At 40.1% G+C, this 21,565-nt stretch overlaps 1 protein-coding gene across 1 annotated transcript in view; it reads left to right on the plus strand.

The window, feature by feature from the left end:
* LOC122920024 (mucin-2-like) overlaps positions 1 to 21,565 on the plus strand; it is a 354,839-nt gene that overhangs the window by 32,005 nt on the left and 301,269 nt on the right. The window contains exons 4-5 of the mRNA XM_044269233.1: positions 16,597 to 16,687; positions 20,055 to 20,161. Coding sequence (XP_044125168.1) covers positions 16,597 to 16,687; positions 20,055 to 20,161 — 198 coding nt within the window. The remainder of the gene's footprint in view (positions 1 to 16,596; positions 16,688 to 20,054; positions 20,162 to 21,565) is intronic.

Here is a 21,565-nt window from a genome sequence, read left to right on the forward strand (position 1 = left end):
AAGCTAAAGACTTACAAAAGTCTCTGGCATATGCTAATATCCCTGTTAGCGAATCTATGATACGTAAAACACTAAACAAGAATGGATTTCATGGGAGGATACCACAGAGGAAGCCACTGCTGTCCAAAAAAAACCATTGCTGCACCTTTACAGTTTGCACAAGAGCACCTGGATGTTCCACAGCAGTACTGGCAAAATATTCTGTGGACAGATGAAACCAAAGTTGAGATGTTTGGAAGAAACACACAACACTATGTGTGGAGAAAAAGAGGCACAGCACACCAACATCAAAACCTCATCCCAACTGTGAAGTATGTTGGTGGGGGCATCATGGTTTGGGGCTGCTTTGCTGCATCAGGGCCTGGACGGATTGCTATCATCAAAGGAAAAATGAATTCCCAAGTTTATTAAGACATTTTGCAGGCGAACTTAGGGCCATCTGTCCACCAGCTGAAGCTCAATAGAAGTTAGGTGTTGCAACAGGACAACGACCCAAAGCATAGAAGTAAATCAAAAACAGAATGGCTTAAACAGAAGAAAATACGCCTTCTGGAGTGGCCAAGTCAGAGTCCTGACCTCAATCCGATTGAGATGCTGTGGCATGACCTCAAGAAAGCAATTCACACCAGACATCCCAAGAATATTGCTGAACTGAAACAGTTCAGTAAAGAGGAATGGTCAAGAATTACTCCTGACCGGAGTAAGTCTCATCTGCAATTACAGGAAACGTTTGGTTGAAGTTATTGCTGCCAAAGGAGGTTCAACCAGTTATTAAATCCAAGGATTCACATACTTTTTCCACCTGCACTTCGAATGTTTACATGGTGTGTTCAATAAAAACATGGTAACATTTTATTCTTTGTGTGTTATTAGTTTAAGCAGAATGTGATTGTCTATTGTTGTGACTTAGATGAAGATCAGATCACATTTTATGACCAATTTGTGCATAAATCCATATCATTCCAAAGGGTTCACATACTTTTTCTTGCAACTGTATATATCTTATAATAAATTCAGTATTGGTCGAGATATCTGAGAGTGCCCAGTTCATTATGTTCTTATTGCTATTTAATTGAGTAGATAGGGATAACCTATTATACTGAGAGCACCTCATATGATCTCTGGTTCCTCCTGTGCTCCACATTATTTATATTTTCTATAGATCTTTCCATGCTTTGTGTTGTGGACATGGCTCTTGATGAGGCTCTGCAGGGTGCAGATGTGGTCCGTGGTGTGGTGGTTTGGTATGAAGCCTGCTTGGCTTCTGCTGAGGATGTTGTGCTGGGTAAGAAAGCTGAGGATCCTCTTATTCAGGATACTGCTGAGGAGTTTTCCCAGGTTGCTGCTGACGCATATTCCTCTATAGTTGGCTGGGTTGTACCTGTCTCCGCCCTTGTGTATGGGGGTAATGATGCCCTGGTTACAGCTCTGGGGGAAGTAGCCATCACTCAGCACAACATTGTAGATTTTTACTAATGCGGCCTGGATACCTGGTGGGCTGTATTTGATCATTTATGAAAGGATCCCATCTGGGCCACTGGCTTTTTTACTCTTTATCGTTGAGATCCTCTCTGTTATCTCCTGCAGCGTGATCGGTGTGTCTAAAGGGTTTTGGAAATCTTTCATTTTTTCCTCCATATCCTTCAGCTTTTGCGTGATTTCTTTTTGTTCTGGGCTTTGGTCCTCCCTCAAGATGGCTTTGTAAAGATCCTTGAAGTTCTGGAGCCAGATGTTGCCATTTTGGATGTGGAGGTTGGTGTTTTTGCTGGTTTTGTTTTTGTATTGTCTTTGAATGTTGTTGTAGGCTTCCCTCAGACTGGGGTTGTTCGGATGTTGGTGTTTCCTATTTGAGGCCATTCTTAGCGCCTTCCTTATATCTTTACACTCCCGGTCGAACCAACTGTTGAGTTGTTGCTTTTTTGGCCTTTTGTTGCATCTTTTGAGGTCAGACATTTACGCCATGGTGCGAAGTATATTATTAAAGTCCCTTACTGCGAGATTTACTCCTTCTGGATTCAGCTCATACACTTTCCTATGGTAGTCATGGAGCATCTCCTGGATCTCTGCGCTGTTTATGGTCTCCTTATACTTTGGGTTGACATCTTGGACCATTTAAATAATGGAGGTAGGTTAAAGAGGCTGGTCTGCTGAGATGTTTGTGCCAGTAGTTTACTTGTGGATTTAATGTATAGGAGCAGTTGGTTGTGGTCTGACAGATGTGTCTGTGGGGTGACTATGAAGCCACCAGCATTTTTGGGGTCCATATCTGTGATGGCATAGTCTACCGCACTGTTGCTTACATGGGAGTTTAGGGAGTTTATCTATCTATCTATATATTACCTAATATCCATCTAGCTATCACATATATACATATATATATATATATATATATTTATATATATATATTTATATATATTCACCGAATGAAGAGGCAGCACTTCCAGTTATTGGTGACAGGGTGACGACCCCAAACTTTATTCCCAGCAATGTTTCGGCCTTCTCACTGAGGCCTTTGTCAAGCTACAACAATGCTAAAATGTGGGCTCTATATACCCACAATTCATTACAAAATCAGTGCAATTAGTGAAATCCAGTGTAAGCAATTAAGTCACATGACCATCCAACGTTATACTGTCACATGACTATATAAGTGCATATCTTATTTATATCACATAATAAAACCATCATAAAACATCATGTTGCATAAATACACAGTGTGGATCTTACATCATAAGTGTCACATATCATGTATATGATGTACAGATATCAGTACTAGAGTTGAGCGAACACCTGGATGTTCGGGTTCGAGAAGTTCGGCCGAACATCCCGGAAATGTTCGGGTTCGGGATCCGAACCCGATCCGAACTTCGTCCCGAACCCGAACCCCATTGAAGTCAATGGGGACCCGAACTTTTCGGCACTAAAAAGGCTGTAAAACAGCCCAGGAAAGAGCTAGAGGGCTGCAAAAGGCAGCAACATGTAGGTAAATCCCCTGCAAACAAATGTGGATAGGGAAATGAATTAAAATAAAAATTAAATAAATAAAAATTAACCAAAATCAATTGGAGAGAGGTTCCATAGCAGAGAATCTGGCTTCCCGTCACCCACCACTGGAACAGTCCATTCTCAGATATTTAGGCCCCGGAACCCAGGCAGAGGAGAGAGGTCCCGTAACAGAGAATCTGGCTTCATGTCAGCAGAGAATTAGTCTGCATGTCATAGCAGAGAATGAGGCTTCACGTCAGCCACCACTGCAACAGTCCATTGGCATATATTTAGGCCCAGCACACACACAGGCAGAGGAGAGAGGTCCCGTAACAGAGAATCTGGCTTCATGTCAGCAGAGAATCAGTCTGCATGTCATAGCAGAGAATGAGGCTTCACGTCAGCCACCACTGCAACAGTCCATTGGCATATATTTAGGCCCAGCACACACACAGGCAGAGGAGAGAGGTCCCGTAACAGAGAATCTGGCTTCATGTCAGCAGAGAATCAGTCTGCATGTCATAGCAGAGAATGAGGCTTCACGTCAGCCACCACTGCAACAGTCCATTGTCATAAATTTAGGCCCAGCACTAGTGTTGAGCGGCATGTCCCATATTCGAATTCGCGAAATTTTGTGAATATTCGAAAGAATATTCGTAAAATATTCGCGATTATTCAAATTCGTTATTATTTCGCATATGCGATAATTCGAATTTTCGCATCGCATAATACATATGCTATGCAAAATTCACATGTGCGCTAATGAAATCGCCTTACGAAGATTCGCAACTCAATTCAATCACTAATGTATGAATGCAATGCCCTTTGCCTCTGTTCTGGGACAAGTGTAGATATTCGCATGTGCGCTAATAAAATCGCCTTACGAAGATTCGCACCTCAATCACTTTCTAGGGAATGTGAGACTTTTGGGAATCAATCGAGATACAGTGGGGGGTGATGACAGTAGTTGACAGAGTACAGATCAATGTAATCTGTAAGGTGGAAAGTAAAATAAAAAATACGAATATTCGTAAATCGAATTTTACGAAGTTCTACGTATTCGCGAATATGGTGCTATACTATATGAATGCACAGGCCTTTGCCTCTCTGTTCTGGGGACAAGTGTAGATATTTGCATTTGCGTTAATAAAATCGCCTTACGAAGATTCGCAGCTCAATTCAATCACTAATGTATGAATGCAAAGCCCTTTGCCTCTGTTCTGGGACAAGTGTAGATATTCGCATGTGCGCTAATAAAATCGCCTTACGAAGATTCGCAACTCAATTCACTAATGTATGAATGCAAAGCCCTTTGCCTCTGTTCTGGGACGTGCCGATATTCGCATGTGCGCTAATAAAATCGCCTTACGAAGATTCGCAACTCAATTCACTAATGTATGAATGCAAAGCCCTTTGCCTCTGTTCTGGGACGTGCCGATATTCGCATGTGCGCTAATAAAATCGCCTTACGAAGATTCGCAACTCAATTCACTAATGTATGAATGCAAAGCCCTTTGCCTCTGTTCTGGGACGTGCCGATATTCGCATGTGCGCTAATAACATCGCCTTACGAAGATTCGCGCCTCAATCACTTTCTAGGCAATGTGAGTAAGATCTGAGCTGTTGGACCTTTGGGAAACAATCAATTATATGTGTACTGTAATTTTGTGGGGGGGGGGAAAAAACAAAAAACGAATATTCGTTTTTACGAATATATAGCACTATATTCGAAATATTCGCGAAATCGCGAAGTTGCGATATTCGCGAAAAAAATTTGCTTTTCGAATATTCGCGCTCAACACTACCCAGCACCCAGGCAGAGGAGAGAGGTCCCGTAACAGACAATCTGGCTTCATGTCAGCAGAGAATCAGTCTGCATGTCATAGCAGAGAATGAGGCTTCACGTCAGCCACCACTGCAACAGTCCATTGGCATATATTTAGGCCCAGCACCCAGGCAGAGGAGAGAGGTCCCGTAACAGACAATCTGGCTTCATGTCAGCAGAGAATCAGTCTTCATATCATAGCAGAGAATCAGGCTTCACGTCACCCACCACTGTAAGAGTCCATTTTCATAAATTTAGGCCCAGCACACAGGCAGAGGAGAGAGGTCCCGTAACAGAGGATCTGGCTTCATGTCAGCAGAGAATCAGTCTGCATGTCATAGCAGAGAATCAGGCTTCACGTCACCCAACATTGGAACAGTCCATTGGCATATATTTAGGCCCCGGCACCCAGACAGAGGAGAGGTTCATTCAACTTTGGGTAGCCTCGCAATATAATGGTAAAATGAAAATAAAAATAGGATTGAATGAGGAAGTGCCCTGGAGTCCAATAATATATGGTTAAGGGGAGGTAGTTAATGTCTAATCTGGACAAGGGACGGACAGATCCTGTGGGATCCATGCCTGGTTCATTTTTATGAACGTCAGCTTGTCCACATTGGCTGTAGACAGGCGGCTGCGTTTGAGGCCTAGTATTTAGGCACTGGGTGACCGGTATGGATTTAGTGACAGAATTAGACTTGGAAATGCACAGAAGCGTGTGTGTGAAGTTATTCTGAATGACCCTATGTGCACCTTCAATATGATCTACCCTTTTAGGGATAGATTTCAAATAGCTCTGATATAGCAGAAACGACTAAATTATGAAATTGCTAAATTGGGAATTGTATTTCAACCCAGAACAAAAAATGTGCTTTGACGGACACTAAATAACTTTCCCAGCCACAACAGGACAGCGGTAACGAGAGATTTAGCGGGATATAAATTTGAGGCCTAGTATTTAGGCGCTGGGTGACAGGTATGGGTTTAGTGACAGAATTAGATTTGGAAATGCACAGTAGCGGGTGTGTGAAGTTATTCTGAATGACCCTATGTGCACCTTGAATATTATATACCCTTTTAGGGATAGATTTCAAATAGCTCTGATATAGCAGAAACCACTAAATTATGAAATTGCTAAATTGGGAATTGTATTTCAACCCAGAACAAGAAATGTGCTTGAACGGACACTAAATAACTCGCCCAGCTACAGCACTAGGGACAGATTTAGCGGGATATAAATTTGAGGCCTAGTATTTAGGCGCTGGGTGACAGGTATGGGTTTAGTGCCAGAATTAGACTTGGAAATACACAGTAGCGGGTGTGTGTGAAGTTATTCTGAATGACCCAATGTGCACCTTGAATATTATATACCCTTTTAGGGATAGATTTCAAATAGCTCTGATATAGCAGAAACCACTAAATTATGAAATTGCTAAATTGGGAATTGTATTTCAACCCAGAACAAGAAATGTGCTTGAACGGACACTAAATAACTCGCCCAGCTACAGCACTAAGGACAGATTTAGCGGGATATAAATTTGAGGCCTAGTATTTAGGCGCTGGGTGACAGGTATGGGTTTAGTGCCAGAATTAGACTTGGAAATACACAGTAGCGGGTGTGTGTGAAGTTATTCTGAATGACCCAATGTGCACCTTGAATATTATATACCCTTTTAGGGATAGATTTCAAATAGCTCTGATATAGCAGAAACCACTAAATTATGAAATTGCTAAATTGGGAATTGTATTTCAACCCAGAACAAGAAATGTGCTTGAACGGACACTAAATAACTCGCCCAGCTACAGCACTAGGGACAGATTTAGCGGGATATAAATTTGAGGCCTAGTATTTAGGCGCTGGGTGACAGGTATGGGTTTAGTGCCAGAGTTAGACTTGGAAATACACAGTAGCGGGTGTGTGTGAAGTTATTCTGAATGACCCAATGTGCACCTTGAATATTATATACCCTTTTAGGGATAGATTTCAAATAGCTCTGATATAGCAGAAACCACTAAATTATGAAATTGCTAAATTGGGAATTGTATTTCAACCCAGAACAAGAAATGTGCTTGAACGGACACTAAATAACTCGCCCAGCTACAGCACTAAGGACAGATTTAGCGGGATATAAATTTGAGGCCTAGTATTTAGGCGCTGGGTGACAGGTATGGGTTTAGTGCCAGAATTAGACTTGGAAATACACAGTAGCGGGTGTGTGTGAAGTTATTCTGAATGACCCAATGTGCACCTTGAATATTATATACCCTTTTAGGGATAGATTTCAAATAGCTCTGATATAGCAGAAACCACTAAATTATGAAATTGCTAAATTGGGAATTGTATTTCAACCCAGAACAAGAAATGTGCTTGAACGGACACTAAATAACTCGCCCAGCTACAGCACTAAGGACAGATTTAGCGGGATATAAATTTGAGGCCTAGTATTTAGGCGCTGGGTGACCGGTATGGATTTAGTGACAGAATTAGACTGGGATATGGCCAAAAAATAAACAGACTATTGCTGATTAAATGCACTTGGTGTGACAGCTTCACCCTGATGTAGGCTTTAGCCCAAAAACAACCACACCATTGAGGGTTAAATGCACTTGGTGACAGGCGCAGCTTGCCCCTGATTTAGTATATGGCCAAAAAATGAACAGACTATTGCTGGTTAAATGCACTTGGTGTGACAGCTTCACCCTGATGTAGGCTTTAGCCAAAAAACAACCACACCATTGAGGGTTAAATGCACTTGGTGACAGGCGCAGCTTGCCCCTGATTTTGTATATGGCCAAAAAATGAACAGACTATTGCTGGTTAAATGCACTTGGTGTGACAGCTTCACCCTGATGTAGGCTTTAGCCAAAAAACAACCACACCATTGAGGGTTAAATGCACTTGGTCGCAGCTTGTGCTGGCGCACCACAAGACACAAAATGGCCGCCGATCACCCCAGAAAAATGTGACTGACAAACGGTCTGGGCAGCCTAAAAACAGTGAGCAATTGAGGATCAGCAGCTCAATGATCCACAGCTGCAGATCGATCAGTTAATCAAGTCCTTTGGAGGAGTTAATCTGCCTAATCTCGCCCTACTGTCGCAGCCGCAACCTCTCCCTACGCTAATCAGAGCAGAGTGACGGGCGGCGCTATGTGACTCCAGCTTAAATAGAGGCTGGGTCACATGGTGCTCTGGCCAATCACAGCCATGCCAATAGTAGGCATGGCTGTGATGGCCTCTTGGGGCAAGTAGTATGACGCTTGTTGATTGGCTGCTTTGCAGCCTTTCAAAAAGCGCCAAGAAAGCGTCACAAAAGCGCGAAGAAAGCGACGAACACCGAACCCGAACCCGGACTTTTACGAAAATGTCCGGGTTCGGGTCCGTGTCACGGACACCCCAAAATTCGGTACGAACCCGAACTATACAGTTCGAGTTCGCTCATCCCTAATCAGTACTCAAAATATTACATCCAGTATCCACTATAACCTAAGTGATCAAAAGTGTACTAACCGTAAAGAGTTAAAAACAACAATTAATTATACAGCTGTATCATGTTATTAAAAACTGATGAGACCAACCGTCATGGAGTAGCCAAGTGTGCCTGCTTCAGCGTCTCCCCGTCTGCCAGGCGCATGCGCCGCGACGTGCGTCATCTGTCGTCCTCCCCACACGGCCGCATCATCTATGTATCTATTAAGCTATTTAGCCATTTATCTACCTATCATCTGTTTCTCTATCTATTTATTTTCTAATATCTATCTTCTAATATGCTATATATCTATCAATTTGTACAAACACTAACCAAATGTAGAAGGCTTAACCAGACCACCCCCACACTGTTTGGACATGTGTTCTGATGCACCAAAAGCCAAAAGAGCCAGAATAACAGTCCTAATTAAAGCAGTTGTCAAGGCATGCCAGGACACGTGCTAAAATGATATAGTCAGAACACATATTTTAATATCTTTAAAAATAAAATGATATTAAGGTTCTATCAAGCTCTTTTATCAGACTATTAAAACACTATTAAACCCCTTTTTATATCTTTTTACATTTTAGGCTACTTTCACACTCGCGTTTTGGGAGGATCCGTTACAATAATACAACCGCATGCATCCGTCCTGAACGGATCAGTTTGTATTATCTTTAACATAGCCAAGATGGATCCATCATGAACTCCATTGTGCCAGATTGTGTCAGAGAAAACTGATCCATCCCCATTCACTTACATTGTGTGCCAGGACAGATCCGTTTGGCTCAGTTTCGTCAAGCGGACAGCAGGCAGCGTTTTGGTGTCCGCTTCCAGAGCAGAATGGAGACTGATTGGAGGCAAACTGATGCAATCTGAGTGTATCCTTTTCCATTCAGAATGCATTAGGGCAAAAGTGATCTATTTTGGACCACTTGTGAGAGCCTATGACGGATCTCACAAACGGAAAGCCAAAACGCGAGTGTAAAAGTAGCCTTATTTTAGCATTTTAATTTTAACATTAGATTCATTTTATTGTAGCGCTATTTTTCAATATTTTTGCATTTTTATTTACCATAGCATTAGACTATTCATATTGTAGAACAAATCTTCAATATTTTTTACATTTTCATTTTTATATCTTTTTTTTTACATTTTAATATTACCATTTTTATTTTAGCATTAGACTAATTTTATTGTAGTCTTATTTTTAATTATTTTTGCACTTAAAAAATTATAGAATTCTAGCTACAACCAAAAGCAAGGCCCTTCACCCAATACATTACAGGTTTGCTGAAACCTCTGTACTCCCCAATGATCTTTACTACTGTACATGTCATGTATCTTCAGTGCTTATATATCTTGGGTTATTTTTCATATGGTGGTTTTGGGGGTCAGTAAATCTGCCTAGTCACACCGTGATATTGGGTTAGGGGCCTTGCTTTCGGTTATAGCTAGAATTCCATAATTTTTCAAGTGCAAAAATATTGAAAAAATAGCGCTACATTAAAATTAATCAAATGCTAATATTTAAATGCTAAAATAAAATGCAAAACGATACAAAAAGGGGTTTGATAAAAGAGCTTGATAGAACCTTAATATCATTTTATTTTTAAAGATATTAAAATATGTGTTCTGACTATATCATATTAGGACGTGTCCTGGTATGCGTTGACAACTGTTTAGCTTTAATTAGTACTGTTATTCTGGCTCTTTTTGCTTTTGACGTGTCAGAGCACATGTCCAAACAGTGTGGGGGTGGTCTGGTTAGGTATTCAACATTTGGTAAGTGTTTGTACAAATTGATAGATATATAGCATATAAGAAGATAGATAGATAGACAGATAAATATATATTAGAAGATTGAAAAAATAAATATATGATAGGTTGATAGATGGCTAAATAGCTTGATAGATAGATAGATTGATAGATAGATTGATAGATAGATTGATAGAATGATAGATAGATATGTGATAGCTAGATAGATATTAGGAAATAGATAAATAGATAGATATCCAGATAGATAGATAGATATACGCATAGATAGATATCCAGATAGATAAATAGATATGTGGTAGATAGGTGGATCGCTAGATAAATATAAATAGCTATTAAAAGATGAACACAAGATTTATAAGATTTCAATAGCATCATAGGATTTTAATAGCTTCATAAGATTCACAGGGCTTTAATAGGCTTTTAATAGCCTTGATAAAAGAGATTGATAGAACCTTAACCACTTTACGTCCGCCCATAGGATATAAACGTCCTATGGGTGGACCTCTATTTCTGAAAGCACATTTTAAAACGTCCTTTCAGAAACAGCAGCTGCACGCTAATCGTGCAGCTGCTAATCGGGTTGCCCGCTGTCAGTGACAGCAGGGCAACCCAGAGATAAGGCAGGGACAGTTCCCAGGTGTCCCTGCCTTCCGGATCGCTGCAGACACAGCGCTCACCGAGCGCTGTGTATGCAGAGCAGGGACTGGAGAGTGCAGGAGCTGTGTGAGGTCTTTCACAGACCTCGATCAGCCCTGCTCTGAGGCTGTACAGCGCAGAATCATGCTATACAGCCTCTCTGGGGGGTGCATTTCTTCTGTAACTGGGGCTACTATGTCAGCCCCAGTTACAGTGAAAAAAAAATGAAAAAGTGAAGCAAATGTCCCCCAGAGGTCTTGAATGACCTTATGGGGGACGAAAAGTGTAAAATAAAGGGTTGAAAAAATAAAATAAAAAAAGTTTCACATGTAAAAAAAAAAGGTCCCCAAGTAAGGAATAAAAATAAAAAAATTAAAAATAGAAAAAATAAAATAAAATAGACATATTTGGTATTGCCGCGTCCGTAAAATCCAGCTCTATAAAAATATCACATGACCTAACCCCTCGGGTAAACACCGTAAAAAAAAAAAAAAAAAAACTGTGTCAAAACAAGCAATTTTTGTCACCTTGCATCACAAAAGGTGCAACACCAAGTGATCAAAAACGCGTATGTCCCACAAAATGGTACCAATAAAACCGTCACCTCATCCCGCAAAAAATGAGCCCCTACATAAGAAAATCTCTCAAAAAATAAAAAAACTATAGCAATTAGAACATGGAGACACTAAAACATCATTTTTTGGTTTCAAAAATGCTATTATTGTGTTAAAGTGAAACAAATAAAAAAAAGTATACATATTAGGTATTGCCGCGTCCGTAAAAACCAGCTCTATAAAAATATCACATGAGCTAACCCCTCAGATGAACACCGTAAAAAAAAAAAAACTGTGTCAAAACAAGCAATTTTTGTCACTTTGCATCACAAAAGGTGCAACACCAAGTGATCAAAAACGCGTATGTCCCACAAAATGGTACCAATAAAACCGTCACCTCATCCTGCAAAAAATGAGCCCCTACATAAGAAAATCTCTCAAAAAATAAAAAAACTATAGCTCTTAGAACATGGAGACACTAAAACATCATTTTTTGGTTTCAAAAATGCTATTATTGTGTTAAAGTGAAACAAATAAAAAAAAGTATACATATTAGGTATTGCCGCGTCCGTAAAAACCAGCTCTATAAAAATATTACATGAGCTAACCCCTCAGATGAACACCGTAAAAAAAAAAAAAACTGTGTCAAAACAAGCAATTTTTGTCACTTTGCATCACAAAAGGTGCAACACCAAGTGATCAAAAACGGGTATGGCCCACAAAATGGTACTAATAAAACCGTCACCTCATCCTGCAAAAAATGAGCCCCTACTTAAGAAAATCTCTCAAAAAATAAAAAAACTATAGCTCTTAGAACATGGAGACACTAAAACATCATTTTTTGGTTTCAAAAATGCTATTATTGTGTTAAAGTGAAACAAATAAAAAAAAGTATACATATTAGATATTGCCGCGTCCGTAAAAACCAGCTCTATAAAAATATCACATGAGCTAACCCCTCAGATGAACACCGTAAAAAAATAAATAAAAAAAACTGTGTCAAAACAAGCAATTTTTGTCACCTTGCATCACAAAAGGTGCAACACCAAGTGATCAAAAACGCGTATGTCCCACAAAATGGTACCAATAAAACCGTCACCTACATAAGAAAATCTCTCAAAAAATAAAAAAAACTATAGCTCTCAGAACATGGACACATTAAAACATTATTTTTTTGTTTCAAAAATGCTATTATTGTGTAAAACTTTTATAAATGAGAAAAAGTATACATATTAGGTATCGCCACGTCCGTAACTATCTGCTCTATAAAAATGTCACTTGACTGAACCCCTCAGGTGAACGCTGTAAAAATAAATAAATAGAAACTGTGCTAAAACAACCAATTTTTTGGTCACCTTGCCCCATAAAGTGTTATAATGAATGATCAAAAAATCATATGTACCCAAAAATAGTACTAATAAAACTGGCACATTATCCCCTAGTTTCCAAAATGGGGTCACTTCTTGGGAGTTTCTACTGTAAGGGTGCATCAGGGGGCTTCAAATGGGACATGGCATCTAAAAACCATGTGGAGTTCCTTTTCTTCTGCGCCCTGCCATGTGCCCATACAGCAGTTTATAACTACATGTGGGGTGTTTCTGTAAACCGCAGAATCTGGGTAATAAATATTGAGTTTTGTTTGGCTGTTAACCATCGATGTGTTAAAGAAAAAATTGGATTAAAATGGAAAATCTGCCAAAAAAGTGAAATTTTAAAATTTGATCTCCATTTTCCTTTAATTCTTGTGGAACGCCTAAAGGGTTAACAAAGTTAGTAAAATCGGTTTTGAATACCTTGAGGGGTGTAGTTTCTACAATGGGGTCATTTATGGGGGTATCCACTATGTAGGCCCCACAAAGTGACTTCAGACCTGAAATAGTCCTTATAAAGTGGGTTTTGGCAATTTTCTTAAAAATTTGAAGAATTTCTTCTAAACTTCTAAGCCTTCTAACGTCCTAAAAAAATAAAATGACAATTCCAAAATGATGCCAACATAAAGTAGACATATGGGGGAATGTTAAGTAATAAATATTTTATGAGGTATCACTTTCTGTTTTAAAAACAGAGAAATTGAAATTTAGAAAATTGCGAATTTTTCAAATTTTTGGGTAAATTTGGGATTTTTTCATAAATAAAGGTGAAATATTTTGACTATGAAGTACAATGTGTCACGAGAAAACAATCTCTGAATGACTTGGATAAATAAAGGCGTTCCAAAGTTATTACCACATAAAGTGAGATATGTCAGTTTTGCAAAATTAGGCCTCGTCAGGAAGGGGGCAAATGGCCCAGATGGGAAGTGGTTAATACAATTTTATTTTTAAAGATATTAAAACGTCTGTGACTATACCATATTTTGTCAACTGTTTAGCTTTAATTAGGACTGTTAGAAACCGGGCAACTATAGGCTAGTAAGTCTGACATCAATAGTGGGGAAATTAATGGAAACCATACTTAAAGAGGACCTTTCATTACGATAAAAAATATAAACTAAGTATACAGACATGTAGCGCAGCACCCAGGGATCACCTGCACTTAATATTATCCCCGGGGCGCCGCTCTGTTCTCCCGGTATATGCTCTAGTATCTTCAGATTTTCAGTTCAACTGGGAGGAGCCTGCTCTTGTTTTCCTGGGCGTCTCCTTCTCCCAGGCTGTAGCGCTGGCCAATCGCAGCACTCAGCTCATAGCCTGAGAGTTTTTTTTTCTTCCAGGCTATGAGCTGAGTGCTGCGATTGGCCAGCACTCCAGCCTGGGAGCAGGAGACGCCCAGGAGAACAAGTGTAGGCTCCCCCAAGTTGAGCCGAAAATCTGAAGATACCAGAGCCTATACCGGGAGAACGGAGCGACCCCCGGGGATAATAGTAAGTGCAGGGAGATCCCTGGGCGCCGCTCTCCTTGTCAGCATACACAGTTTAGATTTTTTATTGTAAGGAAATGTCCTCTTTAAAGGGAACCTGTCACCTGGAAAAGACAATTTACACTAATCACAGTACCTTAAAGTATCTCTCATAGTGTGCCCAAAGATGTATTCATATCTTCTTTCTGCGTTGTGCTGTCTCATAAAATCGACTTATAAAACTGTGTTTGGCACCTTTTTGAAGTCGTGCTGAAGTCACGGGGGCAGCGGCCTCCTTGACTCAACCGTCGGATAAGCCCGCCCCTATGCCGCTCCTCCGCATATTGATGGACATTTTTCCCTGTAGCCGCGACCACGCTCTTCTCGCGCGTGCACCGTGCGCGTCCTGCCGCAGCATGAACCCGGCTACGGCTCCCTCCCTCCCTGGCATCTGCATATTCACTGTGCCTGCGCTGCAGTGGAAGCAGACAGTGATTGCGCTCACGCCACAGGGGAGAAGCGATGGGCGCGAGCGCGCTGTATAGGAACGGCACAGGCGCAGTGAACAAGAAGATGCCAGGGAGGGAGGGATCCGTTGCCGGGATCATGCTGTGGCAGGACACGCACGACGCATGCGCGAGAAGAGCGCGGTCCTGGCTACAGGGAAAAATGTCCATCAATATGCGGAGGAGCGGCATAGGGGCAGGCTTATACGACGGTTGAGTCAAGGAGGACGCTGCCCCCGTGACTTTAGCATGACTTCGAAAAGGTGCCAAACACAGTTTTATAAGTCGATTTTATGAGACAGCACAACGCAGAAAGAAGATATGAATACATCTTTGGGTACACTATGAGAGATACTTTACGGTACTGTGATTAGTGTAAATTGTCTCAATGGTAAGGTGTGTCTTTTTGCTCATGACGCAAAGATTTGTAACAGGATTGATGTTCCTGGAGGGATACACCAAATGGAAAAGGATTTAGGAAAACTAGAGGAATGGTCAAATATCTGGCAACTAAAATGTAATATTGAGAAGTGGAAGATAATTCACCTGGGGCATAAAAACCAAAGAGCAGAATATGAAATCAGTGATACAGTCCTAACCTTAGTATCTGAGGAAAGGGATTTAGGGGTCATTGTTTCAGAAGACTTAAAGGTAGGCAGACAATGTCATAGAGCAGCAGGAAATGTTAGCAGAATGCTTGGGTGTATAGGGAGAGGCATTACCAGTAGAAAGAGGGAGGTGCTCATGCCGCTCTACAGAGCTCTAGTGAGACTTAATTTGGAGTATTGTGCGCAGTACTGGAGACCATATCTCCAGAAGGATATTGATACTTTGGAGAGAGTTCAGAGATGAGCTACTAAACTGGTACATGGATTGCAGGATAAAACTTACCAGGAAAGATTAAAGGACCGTAACTTGTATAGCTTGGAAGAAAGACGAGACAGAGGGGATATGATAGAAACCTTTAAATACATAAAGGGAATCAACACAGTAAAAGAGGAGAGAATGTCTATCTTGAGAGACCAAGGTGGATTGTCAGCTTCCTGAATGGTCAAATTACAGTTGTCCATAGAAATCTATGGAGATTGGAGTGGGAGGAGGATTGAGCATCATGCCTTATATGATGCTTGTTAGTGAATGAGGGTATACCCATGCAATACATTTTTGGCATGGATTTTGTTGTGGATACTGTGCCAAAAACACATGCAGATCTTCCCCATTGACTGAAATTTTTTTCAGCTTGTGGTTTAAAGTGCCCTCTCTGTTTTTGATGTGATATTTGCATCCAGAATTCCTTTTGAAAAAAGGCAGGAAATAAAATCCACACAAAAAAACGCATTTAAAAACATGCCAGGAAAAAAATGCATAAAAAATGTAAATGTAGATTCCGCATCAGTTTTTTTAAGCGCGTAATACTCCCTGTAGACATACCCTGAGAGTTAATGAGCAGGATCTTTATCTCTTTCTGTATTGTATGGAAACACCATAGCAGCTAGCCTCTACCCACTAACTCAGGGACAAATAATAATTAGAGATGAGCTTTAAAGGGATTTCCATGCCTTTTGTATTGATGGCCTATCCTTAAGAAAGGTCATCTATATCTGATTAGCGGGTCTCCGACCTTTCATCTGCTACAGGGTAGCTGAACTCGGTTCCTGTACTACTCCCCTTTGCTCCATCTGCTACAAAACAGTCAGAGCTGTGCAGCTCCAGCAATGTTAATCAGCGAAGGTGCAGGGTGCCGATCAGAGGATTGGCCATAAATATAAAAGGAGTGGACAATCCCTTTAAGTCATCACTTTGCCATGTCAGGTGGCATGGCAGAAATACACTGTAGAAATGTAAATACATGTAACCAATACTCTGCAAAGGATTAAACATTTTAGAAGATACTAAGTACAATTTCTCATCCACTCTAATGCACATGCAAAGATTATTGGACAGGACCAGTGCTTTTCGTATCTGATTTTATAAGCAAATCAAACCATGTTTTTCTTTTATTAGGTGGCGTTACCTGACAGATACAAAAATGAAACATGTGGCTTATGTGGAGACTATAATGGCTTTAAAAATTACAATGAGGGTTTCAAAGATGGTAAGTATTTCAAATTAAGCAAATATTTTATTAATGGAAATGGGCACTGACAGGAAATGGGCACTAACACCTTAGCACAAATTTATCAACATTAACCCTTTATGACCAAGGGTCATTGATACCCCTGTGACCACGTCTAATTTTGCAAATCTGACATGTGTTACTTTATGTGGTAATAACTTTGAAACACTTTTACTTATCCAAACCATTCTGAGTTTTTTTTTCTCGTGACACATTTTACTTCATGATAGTCATAAATTTGAGTCAATATATTTCAACTTTGTTTATGAAAAATCCCAAATTTACCAAACATTTAGAAAAATTCACAATTTTCTAAATTTCAATTTCTCTGCTTTTAAAACAGAAAGTGATACCTCATAAAATATATTTATTACTTAACATTCCCCATATGTCTACTTTATGTTAGCATCATTTTGCAAATGTCATTAATTTTTTTTAGGACGTTAGAAGGCTTAGACGTTTAAAAGACATTCTTAAAATTTTTAAGAAAATTTCCCAAACCCACTTTTTAAGGACCAGTTCAGGTCTGAAGTCAGTTTGTGGGGCTTACATAGTGGAAACCCCGCATAAATTACCCCATTTCAGAAACTACACCCTTCAAGTTACTCAAAACTGATTTTATAAACTTTGTTAACCCTTTAGGTGTTCCACAAGAATTAAAGGAAAATGGAGATGAAATTTCACTTTTTTGTCAGATTTTCCTGTTTAATACATTTTTTTCTTTAACACATTGATGGCTAACAGCCAAACTAAATTCAATATTTATTAACCCGATTCTGCAGTTTACAAAAAACATCCCAATGTAGTTGTAAACTGCTGTACGGGCAAACGGCAGGGCACAGAAGAAAAGGAGCGCCAGATGGTTTTTGGAAGGCAGATTTTGCTGGACTGGTTTTTAGATGCCATGTCCCATTTAAAGCCCCCCTGATGTATCCTTACAGTAGAAACTCCCAAAAAGTGACCCTATTTTGAAAACTAGGGGATAAGGTGCCAGATTTATTGGTACTATTTTGGGGTACATATGATTTTTAATTGCTCTATATTACTTTTTTTTGAGGCGAGGTAACCAAAAAATGGCTGTTTTGGCACCATTTAGATTTTTTTTTACAGCATTCATCTGACAGGGTAAATTGTGTGCTATTTTTATAGAGCAGGTTGTTACAGACACAATGATACCAAATATGTTTTCTTTCTTTGTTTGTTTCAGTTATACATAATAAAGCATTTTTGGAAAAAAAAGTTATGTTTTTGTGTCTCCATTTTCTGAACGCTTTATTATTATTATTTTTTCTGCCGATTGTCTTGTGCAGGGGCTCGTTTTTAGCAGAAAGAGTTGATGTTTTTATTGGTACCATTTTTGGGCACATATGATTTTTTTGATCATTTATTATTACACTTTATGCCATGGCAACCATCAGGCGCTGCCATCGCAGCGCTGCAGCCCGGTGGTTGAGAGAGGGAGCCCCCTCCCTCTGTTTACCCCCTGGATGCCGCTGAGAGCAGCATCTAAGGGGTTACAGCAGAGTGTCAGCATACAGCTGACACTCTCTGTTGATGGAGGCGGCTCAGGAACAGAGCCGCCGCCATAACAAGTAGCAGGGGCATGGAGCAGGGGGGCGGAGCAGGGGGACCCACAGGGGGGGAGCGCAGGGTCAAAATGGGGGCAGGGCCGGCAAAGATGAGAGCAGAGCATGGAGGAAACAGCAAGCAGGGAAGACATAAAGGGGCAGATGGACACCAGGGTAGACATCAGGGGCACAGATTGGGGGGCACATATCGGGGGGCACACAGCAGCCAGCGCCTAATTTCAGGCTCTGATCTGCAGAGAGCAGATCAGAGCATGAAACTGGCATTTTAACACTGCCGCGATCCGATTGCTTACTAACCAATCGGATCAATTTCAGGAAAGGGACCACTCTGATTGGTGCCTTGCCGGCATTACTGGACTGTATGCTGTCCATGACAGCAGCAGTGCAGGGACAGAAGCTTTAATCCAAGCGTTTTGCAGCGCTTGGATTAAAGAGCTGCCATGACGTCTATTCACGTGCTAGCTGCACTGGGTATGTGCAGTTAGCACGTATATAGCCATTTGGCAGTCGGGAAGGTGTTCAAATCCCAATTCGTGCTCACTCTCTGCACACCCCTAAACTGAAAGAAAAGTCCTTTCAGTTCAGTGATGATGATCATAAAGTCAAAATGACATTGCTTTAGCTCATCTACACATCTATATAGAAGTACCTAATGAAGAAAAATGAAAAATATATAGGAGATCTCCTACAAACACTTAAAAGGATTGTACCACCATTAAATGTTATTTTAATGTAACTCAGCATGAAAAAATTGTTTTTTACCTGTCAAAGGTTTGAAGCTAGGTTTACGAAACCCTGTCCACCCATGACAGTCAATGGCTGCTAGAATTTAAAGGTAATACCTCCATTAACTCGCAAATTTGTTGTGGGCCTTTTGGAAGCGCTGCCTAAACGTTATGACTGATTGATGCATATATAAACATCAGGTAGTCATAAATGATGCTCTACTAGCTTGCTAGTCTTTCCACAGTCCCGAGATTAAAGGAAACCTGTCACCTCTACTGTGGTACCCTCACTGAGCGTTTCTAAATGTTCATTGTGTTACCCTAAACATATAAATTACACTTTTAATTTCATTTGCAGACAAATTCAATAAGTATTATTCATTTTTTTACTTCCTGCCTTTTATGCAAATTAACATAAAAGAGTCATATCTTACTTGTGTGACCAGAGAAGAGTCATATTTTCAAGCTCTGACTCATCTCAGGCTAATTTGCATATGTATCAAATCAGTTTTTTTACACAATAAAAGCACACAGAGCTATGGGGACTGGGTATTGCAGATGTGCTAGTGGCCATCTAGCAATCCATGTCCTCAGCTCTATACCCAAAATCCTGGTGACAGGTTCCCTTAAAAGAGGTATTCTGGTTTTGCAGTTTTCATCAATAAATGATAGGAAAAATTACGTTATCACTAGTAATTGTTTATCTGCAATGCCCCGTTTTCCTGCAGTCTATGGCAGTCACATAACATTTTCTGTTGACCAAATGTTCCACTCGTAGAAGTAACAGTGCCTGCAATCAAATTTTCCCTCCCCCTAAAGAGTTGTATATATAAATTAGGAAAGGGGGGACACGTTTCACAGCACTCTGATTCTTCAGAATTTTTCATGTCTATTTTCCCCAGGGATGCACAGAGCGCAACATAAACAACCACTTATTTTTAATTTTTTATTACTAGACTTTAGTATTGGACAAGGTTGGAGCTAATATTTTTCATGATTTTATAATTACTAATATATATGTCTGTTTCACAGAGGACCAGGAAAGTATAGAAGACTTTTTGGCCAAAAACTCTGTAGAAATTCCTGGAGAAGCTTGTGAGCAAAGCAGCTCCCCAATTTTACCAAACTGCAAAAATGCTGTAAGTTGCAAACACATGTATATGTTATTAACGAATACAATGGGGAGATTTACTAATACTGTTTAAAAGTAGCACAGTGTAAACTTAGGGGTAATGTATTATGAGTAGAGATGAGCGACGTTATGAAAAATTTTATTCAATTGCTTTGCCAAATTTCAAAAAGAAATTCAATTTGTGACAAATTACTTTGTCGCAAATCGCATTCCTTTGTATGTAGCGGGCGCAATCCCGTCATTGAACCTCTCAGATGCAGCGATCATTGTTGATCTCGGCATCTGAGATTAAAATTAAGGCCCTTCAGGGGCTTATCCGGTTTAAAAAAATCATACTCACCTTATCCATTTGATCACAGAGAGGCAATCTTGATTGAAGATATTGCACAAAATCTCATGACGTCATCACTCTGGCTGGAACGATGACATCATCACTGATGATGTCACCATGCCCGGCCAGTGTGGTGACGCGTGCGTCAGCCCTGCACAAGATTTTGCACGGTTTCTGCAATTAAAATAGCGAAGTGAGTACGTTTTTACCTCAATTTCAGGAAAACTTACCACAAAACCACAAAGAGTGAGGAAATTTGGCTTTGCGGTGAATCAAATATTTCCTGAAATTCAGATTGTCCACTTCGGATACTTTGATTCGCTCAACGCTAATTATGAGCATAATATTTCGAAGCCACGTTTTTGGAGTGCCTGTTTTTTAATAGCATTTTTATATGACAAAATTACCAAATGTGACATGCCATTCATTAAATTGCAACTTTTTTATGCAACTTTTAAAAAAAGTTCCAATACATAAATCGGGCTAAAAATGTAATTCCACCCAAAAATATGCTTGCCCATTTGTAAATACAAAATGCGTATAACACAGTAAAAAATGTCCCAAATGTGTCTTAAATTTGTCACAAAATCTACTACACCAACAAAAGAGCCAAAACATTTTTATGGTTACAAAACCTTTCTTATAGTATCCACTAAGTTTACACCACTTATTCCTCCCCAAAAAGTTTTTGGGTGAATTTTCGAGTGCAAAATGACTTTCCAGAGAAGCCACAGCTATTTCTAGAGAAACCGCATTCTCATGTCAAGCGAGTCACAAAGAGTGTCTAAGGCTACTTTTACATCTGCGTTTTTGCTGGATGCATCATGGATCAGCAAAAATGCTTCCATCATAATAATACAACCGGCTGCATCCGTTATGAACACATTCAGTTGTATTATATCTGAAATAGCTATTGTAAGTTAATGGGTGTCGGATCTGTTTTCTTTTGTGTCCGAAAACAGGTTCGGCAACATTGACTTACAATGTATTTCATGCCGGATCCGTCTTGCTCCACATCCCATAATGCACTGAAAAACACTGCTTGCAGAGTTTTTCTGGCTGTCTGGGGAATGCAGCCAA

Source organism: Bufo gargarizans, chromosome 10, assembly GCF_014858855.1.
Source record: "Bufo gargarizans isolate SCDJY-AF-19 chromosome 10, ASM1485885v1, whole genome shotgun sequence".
Classification (NCBI taxonomy): domain Eukaryota; kingdom Metazoa; phylum Chordata; class Amphibia; order Anura; family Bufonidae; genus Bufo; species Bufo gargarizans.